This window comes from Lonchura striata, chromosome 18, assembly GCF_050655825.1.
Source record: "Lonchura striata isolate lonStrDom1 chromosome 18, ASM5065582v1, whole genome shotgun sequence".
NCBI classification, from domain to species: domain Eukaryota; kingdom Metazoa; phylum Chordata; class Aves; order Passeriformes; family Estrildidae; genus Lonchura; species Lonchura striata.
In genome coordinates, this window is record NC_140720.1 from 14604582 (window position 1) to 14632481 (window position 27900).

Sequence of the window (27900 nt, forward strand, 5' to 3'; positions counted from 1 at the left end):
GCCTTTGGCTGCGTGTTTCATGTGACAGTGATGTTCTTGCTCCTGGACTGGCTACTCCTACTTCTCCTTTTCTTCTCGACAGGGTTCAGAGAGAGCAGCTGGCTGCCATCTTCAGACTGATGAAGGAAAAGAGTGACACGTTTGGAGAGATGTCAGAAGGGGACATGAAGGAGCAGCTCAGGCTGTACGATATATAACCCTGCAGCCAGGGGAGGCTGTGCCCAAAAGCCATCTCGGCCCTTGTTCTGCAGGACACTGGAGGCTGTAGTGCTTTAAAAGTGTCTCAGTAGTTATTTCGCAGTTCCAGATTGTTTTGCAAACACATATAGGCCTGTGATATGTATTTCAAAAGACTTGTAATTCCTCAGCCTTTTAATAATTTTTCATTGTAGAACTATCATCTCGTACAGTGATTTTTTACCTCTTTCAGGCTGGGTCTTAAGTCTCAGTGCTAGAAAGCAGTTAAACTCACTTTTTTTTCTGGCCATGCTTTATGCAAATGAACTTTCAAGCCTATTTTTCTCAGTCTGACATATGAAAAAAGCCAAAGATAATGGGTGTAAAATGGATGGAAATAACATAATAACTCAGGTTGAAGGGTACTTTAGTCCAACCTCCTGCTTAAAGTTGTGAGACCAAGGTGGGTTACTCAGGGTTTTTTCCTGTTGGGTCTTGGAAAGCTCCAAAGATGGAGACTGCACAGCCTCTCTTGGCAGGGAAGCTTCCAAGCCTACAGTTAGAAAACAAACAGCCAAAAGCGAGGCATCAGTTCTCTGATCAGGGTGCATTGTCCCTCATCTCCTGGAAAGGAACACTTCATCCTCCTTCAGGCTGGCTTTTGAAACCAACCCAAGCTGGTTCTGGCTGACCTCACTGAGATCATCCTCACTCCTGAGCAAGCAGCAGCAAATCCAGCCTGGAAACACAAAACATCTCCTGACACTCCTGAAAGGACAACAGAAAGGCTGCTGGGTTCCTCACAAAGATGGTTGTGTCCACCTCAGATCCTGCTCTTCTCATACAAAATTATGTGGGAAACTACATACTTAGGAAATCTCTGTGATTTTTATCAAGTATTTTGAACAGTCTTGAGCAGTCCTTGGTGGTTTGAATAGAGTAAATCAATGAGCATTCCTAATTATAACTAAATGTCTTCTGGTGTGGTTATCTCTCCTATGAAATCCTGTTAAATACTTTCTTATCAGGAAGGATTTTCTTGGTTTTAGTAACTGCTCACAAAGGGAGGCATCATTTTCTGACCCAATTTTAAGGAATGATCTCTTAAAAAATTAGTTTTGCTTTACTTTGTGTAGTCCTTTTCAGTCCAAGAAACCTAATATTTCGTTATCTGGTTGCTGTCTCCCAGTAAAGTGTGTTCTAGAACATCAGACACCTAGACTTCTAAGAATCATTTTATCTTCTAATTGTTTTCACTTAGGTCAAGGCATATTTATAATGAGTTCAAGCTGGTTTTACTACCAGTCATGACTTAATTTAAATGTAAAGTCTGAAAATTACCTCTTCTTATGCAACATGAACAAATTAAGTAGGAAAAGTAGTCCCATGATGTGAAATATCACTCTAGCTTGCTGTGTCCCTAGGACACAGTTTCCTTTTGTCAGGCTGTGCAAAGACAGAAATGTAGAAAAATTGTATATGGGGTTTGTCCCTAGCTAAAAACTGAAATCAGCATCTTTTCCAAAACTCTTCATGAAAGCAAGCAAAGGAGAGATAAGATGTAGTTGATTTTTAGTCTTTGTCTTGCAGACTTCACAGCTTATTTCCAAAATATTTTTATATTTCTTATGTCATTGATGGTTCTTCTCTGAATAGGAACATTTCTGGGGAAAAAAAAATTCCCAAACCCTTCAGCTTCAGAGAATGCCAGCAGTGATAACACTGTACAAGGGACAGCAGCTCAGTTAAACCTGTCCTGTCCTCACCAGCTCCCAGCATCATCACCAAAATGTTCAGATGCTGCTGATAACAGGACAGTGGTGAAAAAGCTGTTATTTACTAGGCTCAAATTTAATAAAGAAATGAAGATAAATAGAAAGAGATAACTAGAAAAGCCTCTCTTTGCCCAAGACATGAAACAAAGGAGTGTCAAGATGGAAAACCCATGGGTTTTGAGCAGTGCATTCCTCCACTGGCAAAGCTGTCATGAAGAGCATCCTGCTGGACACATCCTTGTGGAGCTGTGGAGGGACCTGCAGCCATGGGGGGTGTCCTGGTTTGGCTGGGCAGCTTCTGAGGCACTTCCCCTGCTGGACTCATCAATATTTATACAGGAAATGTCACCAGGGCTGCTGCAGCAGCACCTCCCCTTCTGGGATCATCCTCTGAGTAACTGCGGAGTCACAGAACCCCTGACAGCCTCACTTGTGTTGAAGGGACCTTGGAGGTCACCTAATTCCACCCCCACCCCAAAAGGGGATGGTGGCACTGGGGGATCCTTGTCAGGGCCAAAGGCACTGGGGGTCCCCAGGAGAGGATGGCAGCACTGGGGGTCCCCATGACAGGATAATGGCAGCACTCAGGGTCCCTCAGGAGGGGATGGCGGTACTGGGGGTCCCTCATGAGGGCACAGTGACACTGGGGGTCCCTATGACAGGATAATGTCAGTGAGGGGTCCCTCATGAGGGCACAGTGACACTGGGGCCTCTCATGAGGGGATGGAAGCACTGGGGAGTCCCTATGACAGGATAATGGCAGCACTGGGAGTCCCTCATGAAGGGATGGTGGTAATGGGGGTCCCCACGATAGGATAATGGCAGTGAGGGGTTCCTTATGATGGGACAGTGACACTGGGGGTCCCCATGAAGATAATGGTTGTGAGGGGTCCCTCATGAGGGCACGGTGACACTGATGGGTCCCCATGACAGGATAATGGCAGTGAGGGGTCCCTCATGAGGGCACAGTGACACTGATGGGTCCCCATGAAAGGATAATGGCAGTGAGGGGTCCTCATAAGGGCACAGTGACACTGGGGCCTCTCATGAGGGGATGGAAGCACTGGGGGTCCCTCATGAGGGCACAGTGACCATGGGGGTCCCCATGATGCAGTGGCTGCACTCAGGGTCCCATGAGGGGATGGTGGCACTGTCACCGAAACTGCAGAGAAAACAAAAACCCTCCAACAACATTTTTAAAGTTGGGCAGTCAAGGCAGTGCTTTATGATCTGTCCAGGATGTTGTTCTGGCCAGGATGTACCACAGAAATAATCTCATCCACGCATAGATCAGGTGTACAGAGAATTATTTTGTGACACGTGATTTAAGTAGATTTTAACTCAATTTTTCAGATATTGTATACTGTCAAAACCCACAAGAACAAACTGGGTCAGTGTTCATTGGTCCCAAGTAGTTCTTACTATTTGGTCTCCTGTTGGATCTGGATTTATTCCTTTTTGATGTTAATTAGATCTTCATTCCTTTATTTTCTTATCAGTCTTTTAAGAGGAGGTGTCTCCAACCCCGCCAGAGTCAGAGGCTGGGGTAGATGTTGTAGATGTCCCTGATGTCCCTTTATCTTTTGGGCTACTCCCAGTCTGTGCTGAGTTCTTCAGACCCCACCTGGTGGAACAACTTCCTAGAAAGAAGCTTAAAATCCTTTTTCCTGGGGCAAAGGCAAACAAAACCCCTTGACTAAAGTTACACAAAAATTATAAAACTGGAACACCTGGGAGCTGATTATCCTGGTAATGACCCAAGATTGGGATGCTGGAAACCTCTGGGCTGATACATCTGAATGCCACAGTTCCTGTAACCCCATCAGCAAGATTGTCCACACCTGGACCTGGATTGTTCAATCCCAGCTCGGAGAAAAGAACTTTATGAATATGTGGGACTCTGAATAGAAAGAAAAGGCAGCTGAAATCCTTGCCTTGGGCAGAAAATTTCCTCTAAGAACTGCAGGGTCCCAGAGGGTGGTGTGGGTGTCCAAGGGAACCTCTGCTGAGAGGCCTTTTTGTCCTTTTTCCTTGTGGCTGGCTAGATAGAATTTGATTATAAAATAAAATTTTCATTTTTCATTTGGCTGGACAAACTTTCATTTATAACAAGCTCTTTATTAAAAAGATCAGCTGGGCAGGGGGCTCGACACAGAGCTCACCCCTGCTGTTGTAGCTTTTTTCCAGGTAGCTGAAGGGGGAGAATGCTGCAGAGTCTGTCCCTGGAGTCTTCGTGCAGAGTCTGTCCCTGGAGTCTTCGTGGCACACTGGTAGCTGAAGGGTGAAGAGGTGTGCAGAGCCTGCTGCTGAAGTCCAACAGGTTTAAAAAACCTGGATCTCTATGTTTTCATTTGTTGTTTCTTTTATTTAAAAATTTGAATAGATCTTATTCAGCTCATCCAGTCACTGGGGTGTCACAGGCAACACTTCTGGAATAGCTGTAAGGCACTTTTATTTTTTTTTTTTTAACCTAAAGGGAAAATTCTCCTGTCTGAAATTCTTTCTTAATTCCCAAAGTAGGTCAGGAATGCAGCCACTGAGGTTTGTGCTGTCCTGAGTCACGGTGTGCTCAGCTGTTGGGAATGCTAAATTGCACTGGGAACAATAAACACAAAGTGGAATCATTTCATAGTTTGTTTCATCATAATTTGTCTCAAAGGAAGGGGACAATTGATTTTGTTTTCCATGAAAAGCTGCTGCCAAACCTGCAGTGGGGATTGTGATTTTTCAGGGTTGAAACAAGTTAGGGATACTGCTGCAGGGGGAGATGAGGCACAGCTGAGTCACGCTGAGGAAGCACAAACAGCCCCAGCACATGTCCAAAATGGGCAGTGGGGCTGGGCCAGGCGTGGCAGGGAGGCTGTGAGCCTCCCCAGTGCACCCTGGGGACACAGACATCTGCACCCTGCCACATTTATGAGATCAAACCCAAATAATCTTTGGATTCTGGTGGATCTGTGAGAACGGTGAGTTCCTCACCTCCCCGAGGCATCTTCTGACCCTCAAGAATTAGAGATCCTTGGCTCTGTGTACATGACCTATTGTGTCTAATTTAATTACACAGGGAAATTCAGCTGGGGACTCACTGCACCACCACGGGCTGTGGTGAAATCAAGGGCAGGATGATGAATCCTCACAGGGCAGTCACTTTTTCCTGCTCTGCACCGGTGAAGGGATTGCAGCCCTGCAGGAAGGAGCATTTGCAGAGATGGTGCTGCCTGGTAGCAGCAGTGTTGGAATCTGAGCTATTGATGATTCTGAGATTGTAGAGTCTCTGTCTTTCAGCCCCATTGCCAAAGCAGAAGCCATAATTGGTCTGTGCTGGTTTCCAGGTTGTTTATTCTGTTGATCTCTCACATGTTCTGCTGCCCTGCCCAGCTCTGTCCTGCAGGGCAGCGTGTGGGGCTCTGCCCTCAGTGGGATGTGACAAACATTAAATACCAGAAACTCCCTGGGCTGCATTTACAAGAACGTGCCAATATCTGTCACCTACGTTGGACAGTGTGTCCCCAGCCTGAACCAACAGAAAAATGCCAACACCACAGTGAGACATGGAGGGCATGAAGAAGGAGAAAAAGGACAAGGCACACCCAATTTCCTCCATCTTGTCCCCTTTGGACCCCTAATCTAGAATCCTAAAATTTTACTTTTGCACCCATGCCACACTTAATTATTACTCATATCAAACACTCAGAGCTTGTAATTCACCCTGTAAGATTGAAAACTCTTTTGCATGGGCAGAGATCACAGCCAGTGTCTCTGGGGGCTCTGTCCAGGGGGGTTCCTGACCCCTGCCAGGGTCCCAGACCTGCCAGGGCAGCCAGAGGGAAGCCCTGCATTCCCACACAGCAGAAAGAACAGCAGTGGGCTTTTATCTTCATCACTGCCCTCCTGCAGTGGCTCACGTTTGCTCACCCAAGGGTAGCTTGAACGCAGCCCTGCAGCTCTCCCAGTTGGAATAAAGCTCATCTCCTGCAAATGTGGGGAAAGGGAAGGAGGAGCCGGCAGTGTTTATCCTCTGGATGGTGCTGTTGTGTTGCACAAACAGCAGAGAGGGCCCGCCGAGCTCCCACGGAGCATCTCGGGCGCTGTTTGCTCCGGGGAGGGTAAAGGATGTGCTCAGCCCTTTTCTATTCGCAAATCTCTCACAAATCCCGTGTGTTGTGATCCACCTGTTCTCCAGCATTCCTGAGCCTGGCTAAACCTAGCTAATGACTACTGATGAGAAAACCCCTATTTTCTGACCAATTCCTCCTGGTCCTGACCAGGAGGTTTTTTTAGCATCTTATTTAAAATTTCCCTCGATTCCCCAGCCACCAAGAGTTAAGCTCTGTTTCACCTGTGGGATGAGTATTTGTTGGCTCCAGGGAGTGCACTGAGCTGGCCTGGAGTCACAGGGGAAAAAAAGCTTTCAGTGTTGCTTAAACTTCACTGTGGGGGAAGAAAAGGCACATGCCTCTGAGGAAGCCAAAGTTCCAGAGGCCAGGACTCTGATGTTTGACTGTTGTTTGTCTTCATAGCTCCAGATAAGATCTGAAATAGGTATTTCCTACTGTAATGTGTGTGACCTTTTTCTAATGGTCTTAGAACTTTATTGGTTTGTTTTATAACTCTGTCATAAAGATATAACTGCAATGCTATGGAGGAGAGGACGTTGTGGATCATTGCCTCTGCCATTTGTCTTCCTTGGCAGTGCTCCTATAACCCTTTTATCAGAGAGAAAACCAGCAGCCTGTGTGGTGTAAGATACTGGTTTGTGATTGCCTGTGACTCAGTCCTACTCCTAGTAATTGATGGAGGTAGAAATTAACTCAAAATGCTTTTTTTTTTTTTTTTTATGGCAATGTGAGGGTGGTAAAGGAGTGGTGGAAGTGTTTGGTTTGTAGTAAGTAAGGAAGGTCTCACTGGCTCAGTAACTCCCCTAAAAGGTGGTGCTTTGACTTCGTAGTGCCTTCAGCATCAGAGAACTTGCTGTCAGCTTCTTCCTTTGCAGATACCCCAAACTGTGGCAGCAGAGTATTGCAGAGAAAGCTGCAGTCTGCTGCCTGTAGCTGTTTGTGATGACCACTGCAAGTCCATGAGGTACAGGTAGAACCCCCTGTGTGACAGCTCAGGGCTGTGTTTGCTGTCCCTGTCCCCTGTGTGTCAGCCCAGAGTTGTGCTTGGTGTCCCTGTCCCTGTGTCACAGCTCAGGGCTGTGCCTGGTGTCCCTGTATCACAGCTCAGGGCTGTGTTTGGTGTCCCTGTCCCTGTGTCACAGCTCAGGGCTGTGTTTGGTGTCCCTGTCCCTGTGTCACAGCTCAGGGCTGTGTTTGGTGTCCCTGTCCCTGTGTCACAGCTCAGGGCTGTGTCTGGTGTCCCTGTGTCACAGCTCAGGGCTGTGCCTGGTGTCCCTGTATCACAGCTCAGGGCTGTATCTGGTGTCCCTGTCCCTGTATCACAGCTCAGGGCTGTGTTTGGTGTCCCTGTCCCTGTGTCACAGCTCAGGGCTGTATCTGGTGTCCCTGTCCCTGTATCACAGCTCAGGGCTGTGTTTGGTGTCCCTGTCCCTGTGTCACAGCTCAGGGCTGTGTTTGGTGTCCCTGTCCCTGTGTCACAGCTCAGGGCTGTATCTGGTGTCCCTGTCCCTGTATCACAGCTCAGGGCTGTGTTTGGTGTCCCTGTCCCTGTGTCACAGCTCAGGGCTGTGTTTGGTGTCCCTGTCCCTGTATCACAGCTCAGGGCTGTGCCTGGTGTCCCTGTATCACAGCTCAGGGCTGTGTTTGGTGTCCCTGTCCCTGTGTCACAGCTCAGGGCTGTGTCTGGTGTCCCTGTGTCACAGCTCAGGGCTGTGTTTAGTGTCCCTGTCCCTGTGTCACAGCTCAGGGCTGTGTCTGGTGTCCCTGTGTCACAGCTCAGGGCTGTGTTTGGTGTCCCTGTATCACAGCTCAGGGCTGTGTTTAGTGCCCCTGTCCCTGTGTCACAGCTCAGGGCTGTGTCTGGTGTCCCTGGCCAGCCGTGGGTCCGTGCTGGGTCCCTCAGCAAGGGCTGGTGCCCAGGGTGTGTGCAGGTTGTGCCCCACCAGAGCCTGGCTGCTCCCAGCCTGGGGCCAAGCCCAGGTCAGCAGAGGGAGTGTTGGACTCTGAGGTGCCCGTGGTTCCTACGTGAAGCAAGTCCTGATTTCAGATGAAAAACAGCATCAGATTCATGCTTTAAATTCTCATCTTACTGTTTGAACAAGGAGTGGCTCCCCAGTGAAGCACAGGAGCTTTTTAATCCCTCCTGTCACCGTGAATTCCCTTTAGCTGCTACTCTGTTTATGTCCTTTCATGCCAGCAAGGGCCACTGAAAAATCCAGCTGTTTAACTTTGGAGGAGAAACAGCCCAGCTGCTAATGGAGGTGCCTGTGACCTTTGGTGGGAAGAGGAACGTAGTGAAGATGGGACTGGAGGGATAAACCAGACTGCCTGGGAAAACAGATTTGTAAGGAGATGGAATGACTGACTTCCCAGGCATGTCCCAGCATCTGACTCTTTACTAAAAATTAGAGCTAAAATGGAACACTTACAGTTTCTGGATACTTCCAAGATGTGGTCAGAATAGCTGGGAGACTCACACCTGTTGATTTCTGAATTTTCTGTTTGTTTTGGCTTTTTGTCAGAAGCTCTCCTCTGTGTGCCTACGTACTTCAGTTTTGGAGGGTCTGACCAGATACTGTCCATTCCTCTGCCATGCTCTTTGTTGTGTTTGTTTTTCCACTGTGATGTGAAGCCTGTGGATGAGTTACTGCATGGCAGCAGTGGAAACACCAGAAGAAACCAAATGGAGAAAATAGAAACCCCAGCTTTCCTCTGTACACACTACGCTGAAATTTTCACACCCACACACTTAAATCAACTTTGTAGTGGTGAAGTCTGACTTTTGGCATGAGCAAGAAAACTTCTATTTCAGGCAGCACGACATGAAAACTTTAGGTTGGGTTTGCCAATTCTTTCTTCTCTGTGGGCTGTGTTTTTGTCCTGCAGTAAAGGATTCCTGTGCCTCATCTGCTGTCCTTGTGGCAGGAAAGAGCTGAATGACCTTAGTGAAGAAGGCGAGTGCCACTGTGTCTGAACCCAGTGACCTTGAGATAGGAGCAGAGGCATTCTGAAAACTTGTTTTTAGGGGGAAGGTTATCTTCTCCTTGTTTTCAAGCTGCCCATGAACAGCCAAGAGTGTTGGGTCTCATTTTGTGTGTAGACCATGACAGTTTCAATAGCCCTACAGTGGCACTGTTAAATTGGCAGTGCTTTGAGTGGGTTGATGGGATGGTTCCCTAAATTTCCTGAGGAAGTGGCACTCTATCCTACACACCTCCTTTGCTTTTTAAAAACTGCTGGCAGCACAGCTGAGGTGGGAAATGGCTCCTCAGGGAGGTGCTCACAGCCCCAAGGAGAGCTCCAGCAGTGTCTGGACAATGATTTCAGGCACAGGGTGGGATTTTTGGAGCTGTCCTCTCCAGTTGCACTTGATGATCCTTGTGGGTTGTATTGGGTTTGAATGGCCAGTTTTTGGTAGCAGGGTGGCTACAGGGGTTGCTTCTGTGAGAAGCTGCCAGAAGTTTCTTCCATGTCCAGCAGAGCCAGCACCAGCTGGACCTGCCACTGTCCAGTGCCAACCAATCCGTGATGGCAGCAACACCTCTGTGATGACATATTTAAGAAGGAATAAAAATTTATTGCACAGAGGTAATTTCACCCAGAGAAGAGAGGGGTCAGAAGATGTGAGAAAAACAAGCAGACAGCTAGGTCAGTGGAGAAGGAGGGGAAGGACACACTCCAGGCACCAGAGTGAGGTTCCCCTGCAGCCTGTGGTGCAGAGCATGCTGAAGCAGCTGTGCCCCTGCAGCCCATGGAGGTTCATGTGGGTGCAGATCCACCTGCAGCTCCTGCAGGAGCCCAGGCTGGAGCAGGGGGATGCCTGAAAGAAGGCTGTGAACTCCTGGGAAACCTGAGCTGGAGCAGGGTCCTGGAAGGGACCTGTGGTGAGAGGAGCCCATGTGGGAGCATGTTTGAGTTCCCAGGCAGAGAAGATGTTGAACCTGCATCCAATACCAATATTCTTTATGTAGATGTCCAGCAGCAAGGTAGGAGAGCATGTGGTGATGGGAATGGCAGGGCTCTGTCCAGCAACCTTGGGGTCATCAGCAGGTGGCATTATTCAAGCCCCCTTGTACAAACCTTCTTTCTTTAAACAAACCTTCCAGAGGACAGGAAATCTTTTTCTTTCTTTGTGAGAGCAAAATAAGACAAAATTATCTATATGTACCTACTTTTGGAGAAAAAGCTGGTTAGGGTACTGATTTGGGTGCATGTAGGAAGGGATGGTGTAAGGGTGATCTGCTCATCTCCTCTCCAGGTGTGAATTCCACCTGCCTGTTGTAGTGTTGAAACAAAATTTTATCACCTTGGCTCTGCTCTGAGTCAAACCAGGTTAATAAAATTGATGACCAAGGTCTGCAGGTATGAATGTGTCTCAGTTTGGCCTGCAGGGAGCCCTGGCAGCGTTGGTGACCACAAAGTCCTTTTTCATGAAGCATGCACTGATAAATGGAACTGCAGGCTTCTGGTTTACTTGAAGTTGTAAGGCCAGACCTCATCAAATTGTGGTATTAACAGAAGCACAAAGCTGGCTTGAATGCAGTATTGTACAGGGAACAGTAAACAACTTATAAAAGTGGCCTTCTAGGAAAACTGACTTTTAATTCAGCTGCTATCCCTAGACAATAAATTGTTTCACAGGATAACACAAAACCCAAAGACAAACCATGTGACAAGAACAGGAAGTTTTTATTCCTAATTAGATGAGATAGCAAACCACGGGAAATTCCACAAGAAAGATGCCACCTATTTATCCTCAAACAGGAAGAGACAAATGTGCATTTTGTACATGTCAGGTAAAACTAATTCTCAAATCAAATTGTATATGAACTTCATCCATCAAACAGTGCAGTTATTTTAATGTCTTTGTAGGGTACCTGACACATCAATGTGTTTTTAATAGATTGGTCTCCTGAACAAGGGTGAAATGTTTTGACTGTGGCAAAAGAAATAACCCATCTTTGACTTGTGGGCTGCTGGAGCCTGGTGGCTTCAGCCATCAGGGCTCCAAGGATGTTGTAGAGCCACAAAAGATAAAAGCTGACAGATAAAGCTGAAAGCAAAAAGATACCCATGTAATTTTGGGCAAAAGCAGAACTGTTGGCACCATTCTGGTTAAATTCTGATGTGATTAACTGCTCTGTCTCCTTTTTATTTATTTCAGAGATCTGTCTGGAAAAGTGTGTGGTGCTGTAGGATGGCTCCTCATCCTCCTGGCAGCTAGGACTGCCTTTCAGCATCAACTGAAGGACCCACAGTAAGGTAATTTGCAAGTGCTTTAGGATAAATTACACAAAGTTTGTCAAACCAAGGGCTTGTTATTTCTCAGTGATTCTCAGAGCACTTTACCATATGCTTTCACAGATAGCACACACAGTTAAACAACCAGCAGAGTAACTTTGCATAGTTCTCATTTTAATACAGAGCAATGTGTCTTCTTGCTCTTGATTGTTTTATGCATTTAAGATGTTACTTTAGTCAACTGAGCGTGTTTTTACTTATGATTGCAATATCAGGGGGTAAATTTGAACTTAGATACTGAGCAAGGTTCCATGTGGGGTGGAGCAAAAGGCATCAGCAGAGTGTGATGCAGTGGTGGAGATTGCTCTGGGAGAGGGAGGGAAAGCTCAGGCACTGAAGGATAGACAGGACCTAGCTGACATCTGCCTGGAATCAGGGGGGATAAAACTGCACAACCCATCTTAGCCCAGAAGTGGTGTCAGTTTGTCTCTCTGTCTGTCAGCTCTGAGGCAATGTGCTCAGCTTCCTGCTGGGATGGCACAGACAAAAGGCTGCTCAGGGAGGCATTTGGATCAAGGATCCCTGGTTCTTTCCAGCCTGTGTAACTCCAGATGATCTTTCCAGCCATTGTTGCTGGGAGTGTATTTTCCTGTGGTTTTTTTAAATTCTCACAAATGAAGAGGCTCCTCGGTCTTCTCAGCATTGTGTGTCTGAGGAAGGAATGCTGGGAGCAGAGAGTTCAGTGGGATGGGGTGAATGTGAAGAGCTCCAGGAGCAGAAAAGTTGTGTGGCGGCAGACTTGGTCTGCTCCGCTCTGTTCAGGGAGGTTCATTAGCACCCAGAGCTGTGGCCATGGGGACAGCTCAAAAGCCAAGTCCTCTCTGTGCTTACAGAAAGAACTCAAGTTCCAGCAACCAGAGCCTGTAATAGGGCCAGATTCAGAGCAGTTCTCCCCATCTCCCAGAGATGGCCCCAGGCAAGGACATTCCATGGTGTGTGGGCACTGGCTGGAGGAACCTGCCCACAGCCCCATTACCAAGTGGGAGAGGAGGAAATCATCTAGGTTGGACCCATGTCATCTGCTGGCCCTACACAGATCCAAGGCAGTTCCTTCGAGCTGGCTGGGCTGGACACCAAGCACACAAATCAGCACTAATGAAAACCTGCCAGGGTTTGCAATCTCTGCAGCTCTGCTCTGTGGACGCTGAGCAGCCACTTGCTCATTCCACCATCAAAACCACTGTGTCTTTCCCTCCTGGAACATTTCAGCCCAGTTGGCTCACAAAGCTTTCCCTGACTCCTGGCACAGTTTACTGGGGCTTTGCTCTGTGACAGAACTCTGGGTATTCTTGAAAGTGCCACTGTATAAGAATAATGTGGGGGCTTTGCTTCAACAAATGCTGTTGTCTCTGGATACTTGTTTAGTTTTTGAGAGAATGTTTGGTGCAGAAGGGAAGGAACTAGCTGGCAAATGGCCAGTGAGTGTGGAGTTATGGCAAGCTTGGGAGTTTCTGGGCTATCAGCTTCATTTGATAAAAGCAAGACAAACAGCTGTGCAGAGTTTGCCCTTGTAATTTCTTCCCCTCCAGATTCCCAGCCTGAAAGCATTTGCTTCTGAAGATGACTGCTGAAGAGGGAGGGGAAAACAAGAACCTAAGGTTGCCAAGCCAAGCCTTTGCTAGCCCCGAGGCATGGCCACTGAGCAGCTGATTGCTCCAGACAATGTCATTCTTTTTCTCCCCCACTTGTAACTCAGTTCTTACATCATCAAATAATACTGTGAACATGCCCAAACACTCCCAGCTTATTTAACAGCTTTATTCCACTGGCTTCCAGTCAAACACTGGTTTTGGTAGATTGTAGACATCACTGAAAGACAAATTTATCCTGCAGCTAAGATTAATTGATCCGTAGAACAGTTCTGTTCTTGAGCACATCTTGTGATGTTCTGTTCTGTAGACCAGAGACATGGGAGAGTGGAAAGCACACAAGGCACGGGCAAGTAAACAAAATTTGATACACAGCCCGGTGAAGAACATGCACACAGATAAGTTTATGGCACAGTTCAAATGCCAGCTTGCCAGCTGACACTTTCAACACACACAGTGTAGGATTTAATGACAATCAAGTTTGTTTATGAATTAATAAAAAAAACCCCAAGCACCATTCCAGGCAAATCTGCCTTTTATATGTCCAGGATGTAACTAAGGATTAGTGAAGTGGACGTGGAATTAAATGGATATTGGAGATCAAAAAGGTCTGACAGAAAATCATCTTTACTCAATGATCCCAGGAGCAGTTTGCTTAAATAAAAAAGTCATCTTGTTTTTATAGTATGGAAGAATGGAAGAACTTCTGCTGTGGGCACTGGACACACCAGCAGCGTTGGGCTTGGGGTTGTTACACCATAAATGAAACAGCATCTCCTGTGACTGCAGGTGGGAATGCAGGTTGGGCTGCAGAGAAACATGCATTTGGAAAAGGATGCTGTTGCCCTTGAGAGACCAGGCCCTGTGCATTGTGCAGTATTTGCTTTGTACCTTCCTGCCCATGGGCTGGGAGCCCTGTGGATCCCAAGAATCTTCCTCCTTATGGAGCTGTTTAAGAGACCAGCTCTGCTCTTGACCTCAGTTTTTACCAGGTCATCCCTGGAGAGTTCCAATACATCCCCAGTTCCCAATCTGTTTGAGCAAACCAGCCTGGTGCCTCAGTTCTGACAGACTGATCTCAGCACTGGGGTGGATGGTGAGGAAATGATGCTCCAAGGAAAGTCCATACTCTGATGGAGGGAGTTAGGTTTTCTTTTCTTACACCAAAAAGGTGAAAAGCCCTGTTTTGCATATACCAAGCTTGCTTTTGGCTAATGTGCGTGCCAGAGATTTGGATATTCCCCCAAGCACAATCCCTCCTGAACAAAGAGTGCTACAGACAATTCTCCACAATCACCAGCGCAGATCCTGAAAAGCAAAGAAATCCATATTTTTCTGCTTGTAGGAATTTTTCTATCCCTTGTGGCTCTTGGTTTTGCAGTAATGTTACATGGAGAAGGAAAATGTTTCCTGCCTCCAGAATTTCCCTTTGGGACCCCTATTAACAAAAAAAGTCTTGTAGTTGTGAAACCTGTTGACTGGCTTTGCTGTGACATAAAACAGGCACCTTCAGTTCTCTGGGTATTCAGTAACAGTGTGAGTGCTTTTGAGATTTGAGATACTGTCAGCAAAAGCTTTTTTTATCTGTGCTTCATTTTTTATGAGAGCTGTGTGAAAGCAGCCTATGCTAAGAAGAAGTATGGCCATCTCCCCTTGAACTTTCATGGTTAATGTTTAACAATTTAGAAAGTTAAAATAGCTCTTTGCTGTAAAACTACATCCGTGATGGAAGTGAACATTTCTCTGACTGTGGTGTCTATCTTTGCAAATCTTTCCCTCTGCTGGTGGGGTGATACACTCTCAACTGCCAAAGATTGATTTCACACTGACTGGGGATTTTCATAACACAAACTCCTTTTCTGTGGTGGATTTGAACCAAGTCTTACTTTGATTTGTTGGGTTGCCTCCCAGCCACAAAGTAAAATGGGTGTGTATCCAGCCATTAGCATTTAGGGGACAGGGATTGCTTCTGGATCGGAGCTGCAGGCAATTACTGCATGAAGAATATGTTTATGGTTATGTCTAAAATCTTGGGCAGGTGGTGTTCTGAAAGTTTCCTGGATTGTAACTATGGTGACTTCCAAAGTTCACATTCATTCCCAGGTTAGAGATAAAGAGTTTCCATTTTAGGGCAGACCAATTAAGAAAAACACAGGAAACTTCCATTGTTTGCAGTAAAAAGCTTTTCTTTCCCTGCTCTTTGTTAAACAGGCTATCTGGTGATGAACGGGAACAGTACAAAAGTGATGCCTTTCCTGAGAAATTCAATCTGTGAGCAGTGTCTGGGAATGCTGGGAGACAGGGTGTGCACATTGTTGTAGGGAAACCCAGAGGGAAGACCAGCCCACACCTTGGTGAGGCAGCGCCTGGCGAGCGCCTCTGCCGCCTCGCCATGCGCTGCTCCAGGGTAAGGCTCCCGAAAATTGCCAAAGCCCTGATCTGCCTCCTTGTTGTAGCACAGTTCTACCTCTTCATTGGCAATCCCAGCTCCTTGTTTGACTTGGCCAAGACAAAGATTTTCAGGTAAGGGACCTGTTCCTTCGTGGCATGCACTGTCCTTTGTGAGGGCTTGTGCTCGCTTTCTCTCTCTGTCGCTCTGTCTTTTTTTACCCTGAAATTTGCACTTCTGATCTGAGTTAGGTGACCACTTTAGCAGAGCATGGTGTTGGAAGATCCACAGTCAAAAACCTGTTTCTCTTAGCTCACTATTTTCCAGGGCTTCCTTTTGTAGCTGTCTAAAGCAGCTTTTGGTTCACTAATCTTACATTTTTATGCTTTGTCACTACACAGTATTTGCTTTTCCTGTTGGCTCCCAGAAGGACCTTATTCAGCCCTAATACAGATTGTATTGGTGGACAGTGAATTTGGTGGGATGGCTTTGAATTTATAGCAGGTTTAGCAGCTGATTCTTAACACAAAATACACTGCATACTGCAATGTCATGTAGATATGATACCTTGGTATCTATTTTATATAAATGGCCAAGTAAATCCTACAGGAATGGGTGTGGAGGGAATTGCAGTGAAATGTTCCCAGCATCACTGGCAGGAGACGTGGCATGAGCCCTTGCAGACACCTGAGCCTTTCCCAGTTCAGGTATGACTGGTGGATGTGTTGGTGCTGTGTAGAGGAAGCACCACTCCCCAGCCTCCCCACCACCCTCGCCTGGTCCCAGCTCTCCCAGTAAGCTCATACAGCTTGGCTGGGTTGGGTTGGTTCTCAGCTGAATGTCTGGGCTGATGCTGTGGGGACAGGCAGGAGAAGTGAGGCTGGGAACATCTGCAGCTCTTCTGGACGTGACTTGAGTTCAGCTCAGCTCTAGCAACTTGAGACCATGCTTTGAGGACAGCTGTCAATTTGGAGAGCTTGGAACCTGCACAAAGGAGGTGGGAGAGAAAGGAGAGAAGGAGGAGGTGTGGAGAGGTGGAGTTCTCCTTGATCCCAGAGCCCATCAATGGCAGAGCTGGAAGAAAAAGTGGCTCTTCATATTTAGCTGCTTGAAGCAATTTCCTTCTGTTGTAGTTTCAGAGAATGGAAATGCCTGTATTTATATAATTTAAGTAAAACACTACAAGGTATGAGCTCTGTGTGGTTGTCTGAGTGGCAGTTCTATTTCTGCACCTTGTATGTCAGGTAAAATACACAGAGCAGCATTTTCATGGCTTTATCCTCTATTTGTCCTTGGGCTTTGTGAAAGGGGAGGAAAATGACAGGAAATGTCATTGAGCTTTTGCAGTTGTTTGCCAGCTGGACTCTAGAGCCTGAGATTCACCGAGCTGCTATGACAATTTGTCTGGATTTAAAATGCTGGTCAGGAGAGCAGGGTCCTGTGTAAGCACGAGTGCCTGGCCATGTGGGCCTGGCTGCAGGGAGCAAGGTTTGGGATGTGAAGAGTCCTTGGTTTTACATTTTTGGTCTCTGGCACAGCATTTGAAGTGTAACAGACTGAGGTGGAATCTGCCCTGCAAGACAGCACACAGGGAAAGCCTGGAGTGGGGGATGGTTTCTCATATTGAAATTCCCATTTCGTTTGTTCTCTGCACTTTATTTCAAAGTTTCAAACATCATCTTAAAAATACAACAAAAATTCACTGAGGGATTTAAAATCTGCCTGAGCTACCTTACCAAATTTTTCTTTATTTAAAGTGTCCATAAAAATATTTCCTCCTATTGGGCAATAAACAATGACAGTAAGTTTATACATGAAACACTATGATAGAAAGCACATGCTGCACACTTGGTTGAAACTGGCTAATGATTACGAGAGAGGCAGAGCTGATAGGCCATTTGCTACAAGCTCTCTTTTTTAGCCTTGCAAAGGTTCATGTATTTATCTGATATGAAACGATTTTTAAAAGCCTCCTTAGCTGATCATTTCCTGAACACTTTCAGAGTGATATGATATCCATTGAATTTCAGCAGCAATGGAGCTGCTATCTGCAGCCTGTTATCTGAAGAAGTGCTTTTTGTCCCATTTTTCACTTCGAAAGCAACCACAGCATTCCGAAATAAATGTGTCATGCACGGGCAAGCATGAGTGTGGGACCAGCGTGCCACAGCCAGGGTTTATCCTGAAAAGCCTTGCTGTACATAAAAGCTCAGCTGCGGGTATTTTTCACCTTCCTTTTTCCTGTTCTACCCTCCAGCCATGCACAGAGGAGAGGAAATGTTTAGGACAAAACTCCACCACTTCTGCCTTGATTTGTTTTTCCTGGGTTTCAGCACAGTCCTGTTGCAGGTGGCTCTTCTGCTGTCAGCAGATGTGTCCTGTGATAACCTTGTACCTGCCTGTGCCTCTGAATCAGGCAACAGGGCAGCTGCAGTATGAGAGGCAAGTGCTAAAAATGTAGAGATTTTGCATTTTAATAGCTTCACAGTGCCTGCCTTCAGACACATGTGCCTGGTGAGTGCTGTGTGATGCCCTTGCACTACCTGATCAAGGTGGAGAAGGAGAGAAAAAAGTGCCATGTCACCCCAAAAGCTCAAGAGGTGATGTAGGGTAAAGAAGTGAGTTTCACTTCTTCTTAGACTTCCCTTCCTGAATTCTGGAAGCTCTTCCTGCTCTGTTGCTGCAGCACAGGGCTGTGCTGGCAGAGGAGAGAGGCAGATGGCTGCCTCCATGGTGGGAGCCGTGTCCTGAGCCCAGGATCTCCAAACCAACCCCGCCGTGCTCCGGGGACGTTGCCAGGGGACCTGCCCAGTGCGTGGCAGAGCTGGGCTGTACTGCCTGGCAGTTCCTGCCAGTGTGAATATTCCATGTGCCAAGTGCTGAGGAGAGGTGTGCCTCTGGGATTTGCCTAGTGGGGAGATCAGCAGCATTCGGGCTAGAATGGTGTAGGAAGTTGAATAACATTTTGGCAAAGTTTAAAATGAAATTGCTCTAAAGCACGGAGGGATGCTCAGAGTCAAGAGCACTAGAAATGAGCTGAAGGGTGTTCAGTGTTAAGTGTGTGTGATGAATCTGCTTTTCCTTTGATTGCATTCAGGAAATGGAACGTTTTCCAACATGCCCCAGAGACACAACAAGTGGACCCCCAAGAGCAACAGGGTTTAAACTATTCTGATAATGGGAACTCCAGGAGCATTTCAAAGGTGACTTTAGGAGGACACATGACAAGACTCGATGATGTGCTGGAGAAGACACCAAGATGGAAAGGAAAGGAGGAGCAGAAGGAAACTATGAAACCAGTTACGATTGTTAAGGAAGCCAAGGAGAATACGGCTGTGAAACCACCACCCCAGTTGGAGGGAATCAAGAAGACAACAGTGAAAACAACTCCTATGGTGCAGGAAAACAAGGGGGAAACAACAGTGAGGCCAGCTCCATGGGTGGAAGAAGCCAAGGAAAAGACAACAGTAAAACCACTTCCCAGGGAGAAGGGAGGCAAGGAGAAGGCAACAGTGAAACCACCCTCAGTGGTGAAGGGAGCACAAGAGAACAACACATCCAACCAAACAAAACCCAAAGTGGTGAAGGGAGCACTTGAGAGCAACACATCTGAAGACCAAGCAAAACCCAAAGCGCCTCCTGCATCAATGAAAACTGCAAGACCTGCCCCTCAGGCTGCTGCTGTGACACAGAAGAGGAAACTGAGCTCTGCTAACTTCACATCTGAGCCACAGTGGGATTTCGAGGACGAGTACCTGCTGGATAGCTCATCCCCACCCTCGGTAGGTGGGATGGTGCAGGTGGTCACCAAGAATGGTGCCTTCCCACTGACCTCCTTGTCTGCTGGCCCCTGGGCATGGGTGCCCTTTGCAGCTGGGGATGATTTCAGAGCTGGTAGGTCACTCAGTGTTGTATGCAGATGCTGGTGGGACCCAGACAGGAAGACCTCTATATACGACATCTGCATTCACATGAAGACTCAGGTTAATTAAATTTGAGCATATCTTTATTACTAATGTCCAGGAACGGGGCCTTTAAGAAAGTAGTAAACTCCAGCAAAGTTCTCAGCAAGCAGCAGGGACAGGTTGTGGTGTCTCATACTGTCTCTGTCCCCCATCCCATGCTGGTAAGTCTTTGTAAAGCTTACCCAGAGCAGTTTTCCCTGGCACCCCTGTTTCTGGAAGGCTTGGAACAGGTGGGTCACCTTCTAACATGTTGTGTCTCACTCCCAAACCTGATCTGTAATTCTGCAGAGAGAGGGAGTCATTAGGAACACTCTCCCTTCCTTAATTTCCTACATGATCAGAGTTTTCCCTTGTTCCTCTGGTACTGATCCAGTCCAGCTCTGAGGCACAAGAAGTACCAAGCCTTGGGCAGCACCTGCATGAGCAGGACAGGAATGTCCCATGTTTATGGACGTGAAATATGGTGTGAGTGAAATGATGCCACCATGAAACCCTTGGCAGTGTTGTCCTCAGTGTGCTCCTGTGGTGGCAGGCAGAATGAGGGATATCTCCTCAGGCTGTGACAGGGCTGTCATCCTCATCCACTGCAGAGACCCCAGATCAGCCACAGAGCACTCAGCAAGGCTTTGGCAATGCAGGGGATTTGAGCTGGGCACGAGGGTCCATTTGATCTCTATTTTGTCTTTCAGTAGGTGTTTGGGGAAGGTGTCTAAGAAAGTCTAGCCCAAATTGACTCAGCAGAAATTTCAGTGCAGTGGAGCTGTTTGTTTTCCATCTGCACACACAGCCTCACTCTTGCCAGCTGCAGTGAGACCTCCCTTGTAGGATAAGCTGGCTTGGATCCCCTTCTCAGCTGCACATTTCACTGATTTATTTATGACATTGAACAAGCTGTTGCACATTTTTTCTTACCCTTAAAGGGAGTGGCAATGCTGATCTGATTTCATTTGTTCATCAGTGTTTCCTTGGGTGGACTCTGAGGACCTTGTGAGCTGTGTTGCCAGCAGGGACTGCTCACTATAGCATGGATATATTATTGCAGCATATTCCTAGTGCTTACAGCCTTATTTGATGCATTTAGGTTAGACCTATTACAAATGTTAATTTGCATCAGATAATGAGGCCCAAAGCCAGTGAAACATTTAAGCATGACAGGCCTGTTGTTCTGAAGAGGAAAGTCTCAGAGACTTGGAGTCATCCTGGCTCCCTTGTGGGTGACATTTCACCAGCTGGTTGTGGATGTAATGATAAAATTGTGCTTCATGTTCCCAGTGATGGGGATCGTGAGGGAAATGGTACCACTGGAAGTTCTGTGTTTCCCTTCGGTCCTGCCACAGACAGGCACACCAGCACTGGCACTCAGGTCTATCAGCCCTGCTCATCAGTCATTGCTGTTTCCTTTTTGTTTTCCAAGACCTGCTCTGAATCAGTGAAGGCCAGGGCTGCCAAGTCTGACTGGCTGCGGGATCTTTTCCTGCCCAACATCACACTCTTCATCGACAAGAGATACTTCAATGACAGTGAATGGAACCGCCTGGAGCATTTTATACCCCCCTATGGCTTCATGGACCTGAATTATTCACGTGAGTCCCTCAGGGCTTGTCAGGATGGGACTTTCAGCCTCCTAACAGGAACATTATGCTGAGATTTGCAGCATCTCCCCATCAAAGGCATCAGTCTAGGAGGATCTCATGTGGAAACTCTGGTGGTTTCACTGTGTCCATCCCAAAGGCTCTTGATAACACCACTGTGTTTGCTTCACAGTGGTAAAGGAGGTCATATCCCTGCTGCCCCCAAAGCCCCACCAGCAGCTGCTCCTGGCCAACCATGACAGCAGCGTGCCCACGTGCATCAGCTGTGCTGTTGTGGGGAATGGAGGAATACTGAATAACTCTGGGATGGGCCAGGAGATTGACTCCCATGACTATGTCTTCAGGTAAGGCTGCCTTGGTTCTCCGAAGATGCACAGCTAGCTTACTGTGGCTGGATCACTTCATCTCTTCTAGTATTCCACTCATTCCCAAGTGCCAAAATGATGGATGGCAGGAAAAAAAACGTCCAAAAATGATTGGAAAGTTACTAAAAATCCAAAGCCTGTGGTCACAAATGAGCCATGAAGAGCCATCTCCACAGCAGGGGTTCTCCTGCAGATCAGGGTCCCAGTCAGAATGGGCCTAGTCTACCCTTCCTCTGGGATAACACTGTCCTTTCCTATTAGGAATGTGCATGGGAGAGGTTTCAGTGGTCACCTAACTCTGCTCCTCTGTTTTATTTCCTTGGCCAGGGTGAGCGGGGCTGTAATCAAGGGTTATGAAAAAGATGTGGGAACTAAAACTTCCTTTTATGGATTCACGGCCTTCTCCCTGGCTTCCTCTCTTCAGATCTTGGGACACAGAGGGTTCAGCAACATCCCACGGGACAAAGTGAGTGAGGTCCCTGCTGTGTGCATGCACAGCTTTAAGAGGATGCTGTTTGTCTGCGTGCTTCAGTTCTGCTCTGCCACGAGGAGCAAAGGGGCTGAGGCTTTAGCATCACCCTCAGCGAGGGGACCTGCACTGCCCTGGCTCACTGTGAGTGTTTGCTGTGACAAGCTGTGTCAGTGCCACCCCAGCTTGTGCCACCGCTGAGTCAGGGATGGCAGGGAAGGCAGCACATTAATCCTCTTCAGCAGGCTAATTCAGGTTTATTAGAAACCCATCCATTTTTATACACCATTCTGATACAGGTGGACTTGATTGGTCACTTAATTAGCACCCCTTCACACCACTGGCTAATCGAGAAGACACCCTTTGGTAAACATCTTAGGAGACAACAACTGTTCAAAACACCAGCTGCAAGATTGTTTTAATTCATTCTCTCAGCCTTCTCAAAACTCCCCAGAACAATTCCTGGGAAAGTTTATTTGGCTTCCTCTCTCTCTGACGAGGCTGTCACACCCACAGCCTTGTGTCAGGTAGAAGGAGCTGCACATCAGGTGTTATCTCCATTCTGCTGCTGCTGCGGGCTGGCTGAGAGCTGCAGATATGTGTCCAAGACACTCAGTGAGCCAAGATGCCTGCTTGCATTTTGTTTAAAGTGCTGTTCATTAATGCCCACTTGTTTTCTTAGCATGTCAGATACATTCACTTCCTGGAGGGAGCAAGGGACTATGAGTGGCTGAAGGCTCTTCTGTTCAACAAGGACATCAGGAAAGGATTCTTGAACCTTGGCGGGTAAAGCAAACCATAGCCCCCTCTACCCCTCCATGGCGAGCTCTCTGCTGTGCTCCTCTCCTCTCCCCTGCTCAGCCCTATGGAGGACCAGGCCAGGGTAAAAACTCCCTCCCCTGGCAGACTTGCTGGCAGAAATCTCTCATTTCCCCACAGCTCTGAGCACTGCTGTAGTCCATACACCTCCTTCACAGAGGCAGCTGAATGCAATGATGCGTGGCCAGAGCTCAGAAAAAGCTTTGTGGCTTTTGGGGATGAACACGTGCTGCTGGCTGGTCTGGTGTGGCCTGCTCATGGATGAAGGCCTGGTTTCACTAATTTTTTGCCTATACAAACACATGCTTTTGATATTCCTGTCTCCTTTTGTTGCCTCTCCTCCCTGATCTCTTCCTCTGCAATGCACACGGGCTATGGAGGATTTGTTGTTGTGGGAAACGTTACAGAATTATCTTCACAGTGTTTGTGGTTCTTCTCTTACCACCAAGTGCATCAGGGCTGATCCTTTCCAGCTGTGATGAAGAGTAGGATCTTGTCTTGAGTCTCCCCATTCCTGTCCTTAGGGAGAAGCCCCGGCAGAAATTCGATAAAGATTTCACAATGGACAAATACCTGGTGGTTCACCCCGATTTCCTCAGATACATGAAAAACAGGTGAGCTGCAGGTTGTGTGCTCTAACAGGCTTGTTTTTCCTGGCCAGCACCATCTCTGTCTCTGGCCTCTCCTCCCAGCTCCCTCCCCTGTAACCACAGCTCAGCCACACCAGCAGCCTGGGGATCAGCGTCAGCAGCGTGAGCTCAGCTGAAACTCTCTGGTGTTGCAGTGGTGGGTAAACATCCAAAACCCGTGAGCTGGAGAAGCACCAGCCATCAGCCAGTTTGGTTTTCTGCATCCCAAAGAGGCCCAGGGCCAATTGAACTTTAGGTGTAGGAAGAATTTTGCTGAAGTGCCAGAATAGCTGATCTCTAGCTCAGCACCAGCCTTTCATGCTCCCCATTGCTTGGCACCTTGGGGGAAGGCTGTGTAACAGACCTTCTCTCCAGGGATTCCTGCTAGACTCAGGAGGTTGGCTGTGCCCTCAAGCACAACAGGCTCTTCCTCAGCATCCCCTTTGCCTGGCTGCTGCTCTTCTGTGCCTCTCCAAGCCTTTCCACCCGCCGTGGTCACCATGAGATCTGCCCATCATGGGCCACACGTGACTGAGAGCTGGAGGAGCAGGAGCTCCTGTAGTGCCCTTTTTGGCTGCCTTTCCCCTTCAGTCTCCCTGAGAGCTGCTGCCTTCCCTGGAGCCAGATGGCCAGCACTGCCTGCTCTGCCATCCCCCCTGACCTGGGGCCTTTCCAACACCAGGAGGATTCCATGCTATTTTTTCCCGAGTGTTTACTCCTACTTTCCTAACAACTCCTGGCATAACACAGTGCAGCTCCTGGCAGGTTTTGTGACTCCTCTGCACCTTTCTTATGTCTCATTCCACTCCTAGGTGTGGATAGGGGAGCAGGACATACCAGGGAGCCTCAAAGCCACCTCAGCACTGCAGAGCAAAGGGCAGATTTAAGAGTGGTGGGCTTTAACCTATGAGATCCTTTAATCCATCCCCTCGTTACCCCCACTGCCTCAAGACATTCCACTTGCACAAAGCTGGGGCAGAGCTGGGCTTAGGTTGCAGTGCAGGTGGTGGAAAGTTCTGGGCTTTTCTGAAATGCCTCATATGTCCTCAAGCTGCTGCAAGGAGGGAAGATGCCACATGAGCCACAGGGGGACAAGGCATGCCTTGCTTGAAACACCACGGCCAGCAATTCCTCAGTGCTTTCCTCTCTCCTGCTACAGGTTTTTAAAGTCTAAAAATTTACAAAAGCACTACTGGAGGCTGTACAGACCCACAACGGGGGCCTTCATGCTCCTGACTGCCCTCCATCTCTGTGACCAGGTAAGGGTATGGTGATTCTTGCACCCAGAACTGTCTGGAAGTGGGAGCAGGAGACAGAGGAGAGCAGGGGGGGCTGCTCTCAGCCTCGAGAGCATATGGGATCATGTCAGCTGAGGAGGGGCAGACTGAAGATGAGAAACAGCCCCAAAATAGCTCCCACAGAGCTGGTGAAGCCTGCTGTGACCTAGAGATCTCCCGGGAGGCAGTGAGGGACAGCAGATCTCTGGGGGCAGTGCTCACAGTCTGGTCCTTCTGGACCCCCAGACAGGGTCACCAGAGAAGCCCCAGCTGGCATCTCTGTCCTGTGTTTCACCTGCTCCCTCCACCCCTGGTAGCCCTGCCCAGTGAGCCCTGCATCTTTCCCAGGTCAGTGCCTATGGCTACATCACCGAGGGGCACGAGAAGTACTCGGATCACTACTATGACAAGGACTGGAAAAAGCTGATTTTCTACATTAACCATGACTTCAACCTGGAGAAGCAGGTGTGGAAAAGGCTTCATGATGAGAATATAATGAAACTTTACGTGAGAACCTGACTGCAGCAAGGGCCATTGCCTGGGAAATCTCAACAACACCTCCCTGGGAACTGAAGAGGACCACCAGAGCCAAGGTTAGCTCTGCACTGCCAGGCACAGTTCATCCCCACAAAGACATTTCCCTCCTTCAGCACCTCTGTTATTTCACAGCACTCCAACAGATGCGTGAGTGCTGCAGACCCAAAGACCAACAAGAAAATGCAGCCTGCCAAAAAAGTCTGGCTGTGCTGCAGGACTCTTGCTTGTTGTAGGCATGGGTATTAAGAGAGCAGAATTCAGGATGGATGTGGTCCTTTGTGTAATTCCTCTCTTTGCAAGGAGATGCTCCTCAGGCTGGGGCCACTTCTCTTCTGGATGGATCCTCTCCATTAGCAATGCCCATTTTGGATTTGGGTATTGTCTAAACAAACTCCCCGAGGAGCTGGAATGGATGGAGGTGGAAACGCAGATTCTGGTTCAGGTTGACTTAGTTTCTTGTTGGGGGAGGGGGGAACGTGCTGCACTGGGATGGACTGGACACATCCAGTGACTAATTTGAGAGAGAATGAGTTTCACTTCTGCTACCTAGAATGGCCTTGCTATGACACTTCCAGAGGAGCACTGCCATCAGCTCAAGGGCAGGCAGCTGCTCTCCATGGTGGGGCAGACCTTCTGTACCTGGTGCCTCTTGCCCCAGGGCTTCCCTGCCTGACAAGATGTGAAATTTTGTGGCATGGACCTGATGTGCCAAGTCCTTGCATAGCTGGACTTCATCATGCCTGGCTCACAGCTGTGCCCAGGGTGTTTGTCCTCCTGAGAGGAAAGGTGGAAGCTCTCCAAGTCCAGGGATGGATGCTGTCCTGGCTTGTAAGATCAGCATGGATTCTATTTGCCATCTGTTGGAGGTGGGGCAGGTTTCTTATCTCTCCCAAGAACAATGTCTCCCTCTGGGGAGAGATCTTCTGTTAATGGCCATTAATGACTCACTGCATGGCTGGGAAAGTTCCATCAGCCCATGGTGAGATGGTCCACCCAGAGGGAGGAGCCAAGCAGCTCTACCTGCATAAAATCAGCATTTTTTGGGACACCAGGGCAGCCCTTCACTGGATTCCCAGAGGAGCAGCTTCTTCTCTGCTGGGTCCCCAGAGGAAGACCAGGCCCATCTACTCCATCCCCAGACCTTCAGAGAAAACTCCACCCTTCTCCAGATCCCCGCTCCAGCAGCATTTCATCTGCCACTGCAGGAAGAACAGCCACCATTTAACTGGACTATTACCAACACTCTGACTCCTCAGGGTGTAAGGTTTCTGACTCTATCATTAAAAAAATGACATTTTTTTTCTTTATTTTTCTCTAGGTTTTTTTTTTCTAGTAAAGAACTGTTATTCCCATTCCCATATCTTTGCCTGAGAGCCTTTCCATTTTAAAATGGTGGTAATTTGGAGGAAAGGGGGTTACCTTTTCCATTTCACAGGAGGCTCTTGCCTTCCTTCACAGACTCCTGTCTTTTCAAACTAAGACAGATGCCATGTGTCCTTGCTGCTGGCTGAAGTGCCTGTCCCCCCTGGTGCAGCCAGCAAACCTGGAGTGTGTTGGCCTCCTGGAAGGGGTTTTGTAAGCAAAATAAATGGCACTACTTCGGCCAAGCTGATCTCTTGTGTAGCCCTGTGGCTTGTGGTTATTTAGTGCACCCAAAATTGATGCTTTAAAGGCTGAGATACAGCAGATGGCAAAGCCAGGGAAGTACAGGATGGAGGGATAATGAGATTACCTCCACCTGGAGAAGCTCTGCAGCTTGTGTGGACGTCCCTGAGCATCCCCCACCTGTTCACCCTGCAGGACAGGGATCAGCACCAGCCAAACACCTCCCTGAGGAAATGGGTGAGCACCTGGCAAGTTTGCCCTTGTCCCAGCAACTTCTCTCCAAGTGTATCAGATGGTCAAGAAAAATGCATGAAGGGCTGGATGTTTCCCCTGTGACACTGTGCAGGCAAAAAGCCACCTCCAGTGTCCCAGCAGGTCCAGAACATGTCCCTGGGGTTAACCAGCTGCACACTCACTGGACCTGCTTTGGTTGTGAGTGTTTTCCATTTCTGCAGCATTTTTGTCGAGGGCAGCAGTGTCTCCAGGGTCTCTCTGGGCTCCAAGGAAGGCATTTCAGCTGGGATTGTCAGCGATGTTTGTCAGGCTTGATTTCCTTTCTCCCTTTTTCCTTTGTGCTGCAGAGAGACCAGGCAGTTTCTCATGTCTCACTGAGCTTGTTTGTGAAGGACACCCGCCCACATGGAGAATCTAAATGCAGAATTCAGCTTCTCTGAGAGGGTGTAGCCTGTGCCTGGCTGCTCTGCCCACAGGAGCCCACGGTGCCTGGGGGAGCAGGGAGGTGTCCGAAATGCACAGTGCATCATTGGAATGATGCAGCCCTGTGGGAATGCCATGCCCAGAGGGAGCCACGGGCTACGGAGCAGACCAGAAATCCTTCCTGAGCAGCAAAGCTGCTGGGTGAGGCTGGTCACCATCCAGAGCTGCCTGAGGAGAAACTCCTGCACGCAGGAGCTCTGGACCTGCTGGGTGCCACAGTGGTGGCTGTGCACTCTGTCCCCCGGTGGCCCTGGTGGTGTCCCCTGTCCCCAGGCCCTGCAGGCTCTCTCTGAGGGGCTGTGGGTGGGCAATGAGGCACTTTTGTTCCTTGCCTGTCCCTCAGGCCATACCACATTGCTGTGGGTTGCTTAGTGACCAGCTCCACCGGGCATTCTTCCTGCCTGAATAGAGCTTTTCTCTTCCCCAGAAGTTGGAAGAAGTTTCTCTTAGACCTTTCCCTTCCCCCTCCTCCTCTTTTGTTCCTCTGTCCTTTGGGAAGCAGGAAGGGGCTGAGTCAAGGATTCCCCAGTGGGTGAGGGGGCTTTGGGATGGGCTGGCAGCCCCCAGCCCACGCTT

The 27900-nt window shown here is 48.2% G+C and overlaps 2 protein-coding genes across 5 annotated transcripts in view; both read left to right on the forward strand.

The window, feature by feature from the left end:
- Positions 1-11337, forward strand: part of MXRA7 (matrix remodeling associated 7) — a 39524-nt gene extending 28187 nt beyond the window's left edge. Inside the window, exon 5 of one of the 2 annotated variants that reach the window (XM_085556964.1) lies at positions 11235-11337. In XM_085556964.1, coding sequence (XP_085413090.1) covers positions 11235-11331 — 97 coding nt within the window. In that variant the 3' untranslated portion in view covers positions 11332-11337. Of the gene's footprint in view, positions 1-82; positions 4035-11234 lie in introns of those variants that run through there. The other variant, XM_021546999.4, reaches the window with a different exon arrangement.
- On the forward strand, positions 11247-26614 carry ST6GALNAC1 (ST6 N-acetylgalactosaminide alpha-2,6-sialyltransferase 1). Of its 3 annotated transcripts, none has more exons than XM_085556956.1 (9): positions 11247-11332; positions 18447-19131; positions 20729-20897; positions 21079-21250; positions 21599-21884; positions 22423-22526; positions 23084-23173; positions 24348-24447; positions 24814-26614. In XM_085556956.1, the coding sequence occupies exons 2-9, from the start codon at positions 18571-18573 to the stop codon at positions 24982-24984; spliced, it is 1653 nt and encodes a 550-aa protein (XP_085413082.1). In that variant the 5' UTR covers positions 11247-11332; positions 18447-18570; the 3' UTR covers positions 24985-26614. The 3 variants fall into 3 exon arrangements, with proteins under 3 accessions (XP_085413082.1, XP_021402675.2, XP_085413081.1); XM_021547000.4 differs by lacking the exon at positions 11247-11332 and adding an exon at positions 15273-15483 and having other exon boundaries at positions 21599-21737; XM_085556955.1 differs by lacking the exon at positions 11247-11332 and adding an exon at positions 15306-15483.
- Positions 26615-27900: the final 1286 nt, after the last annotated feature.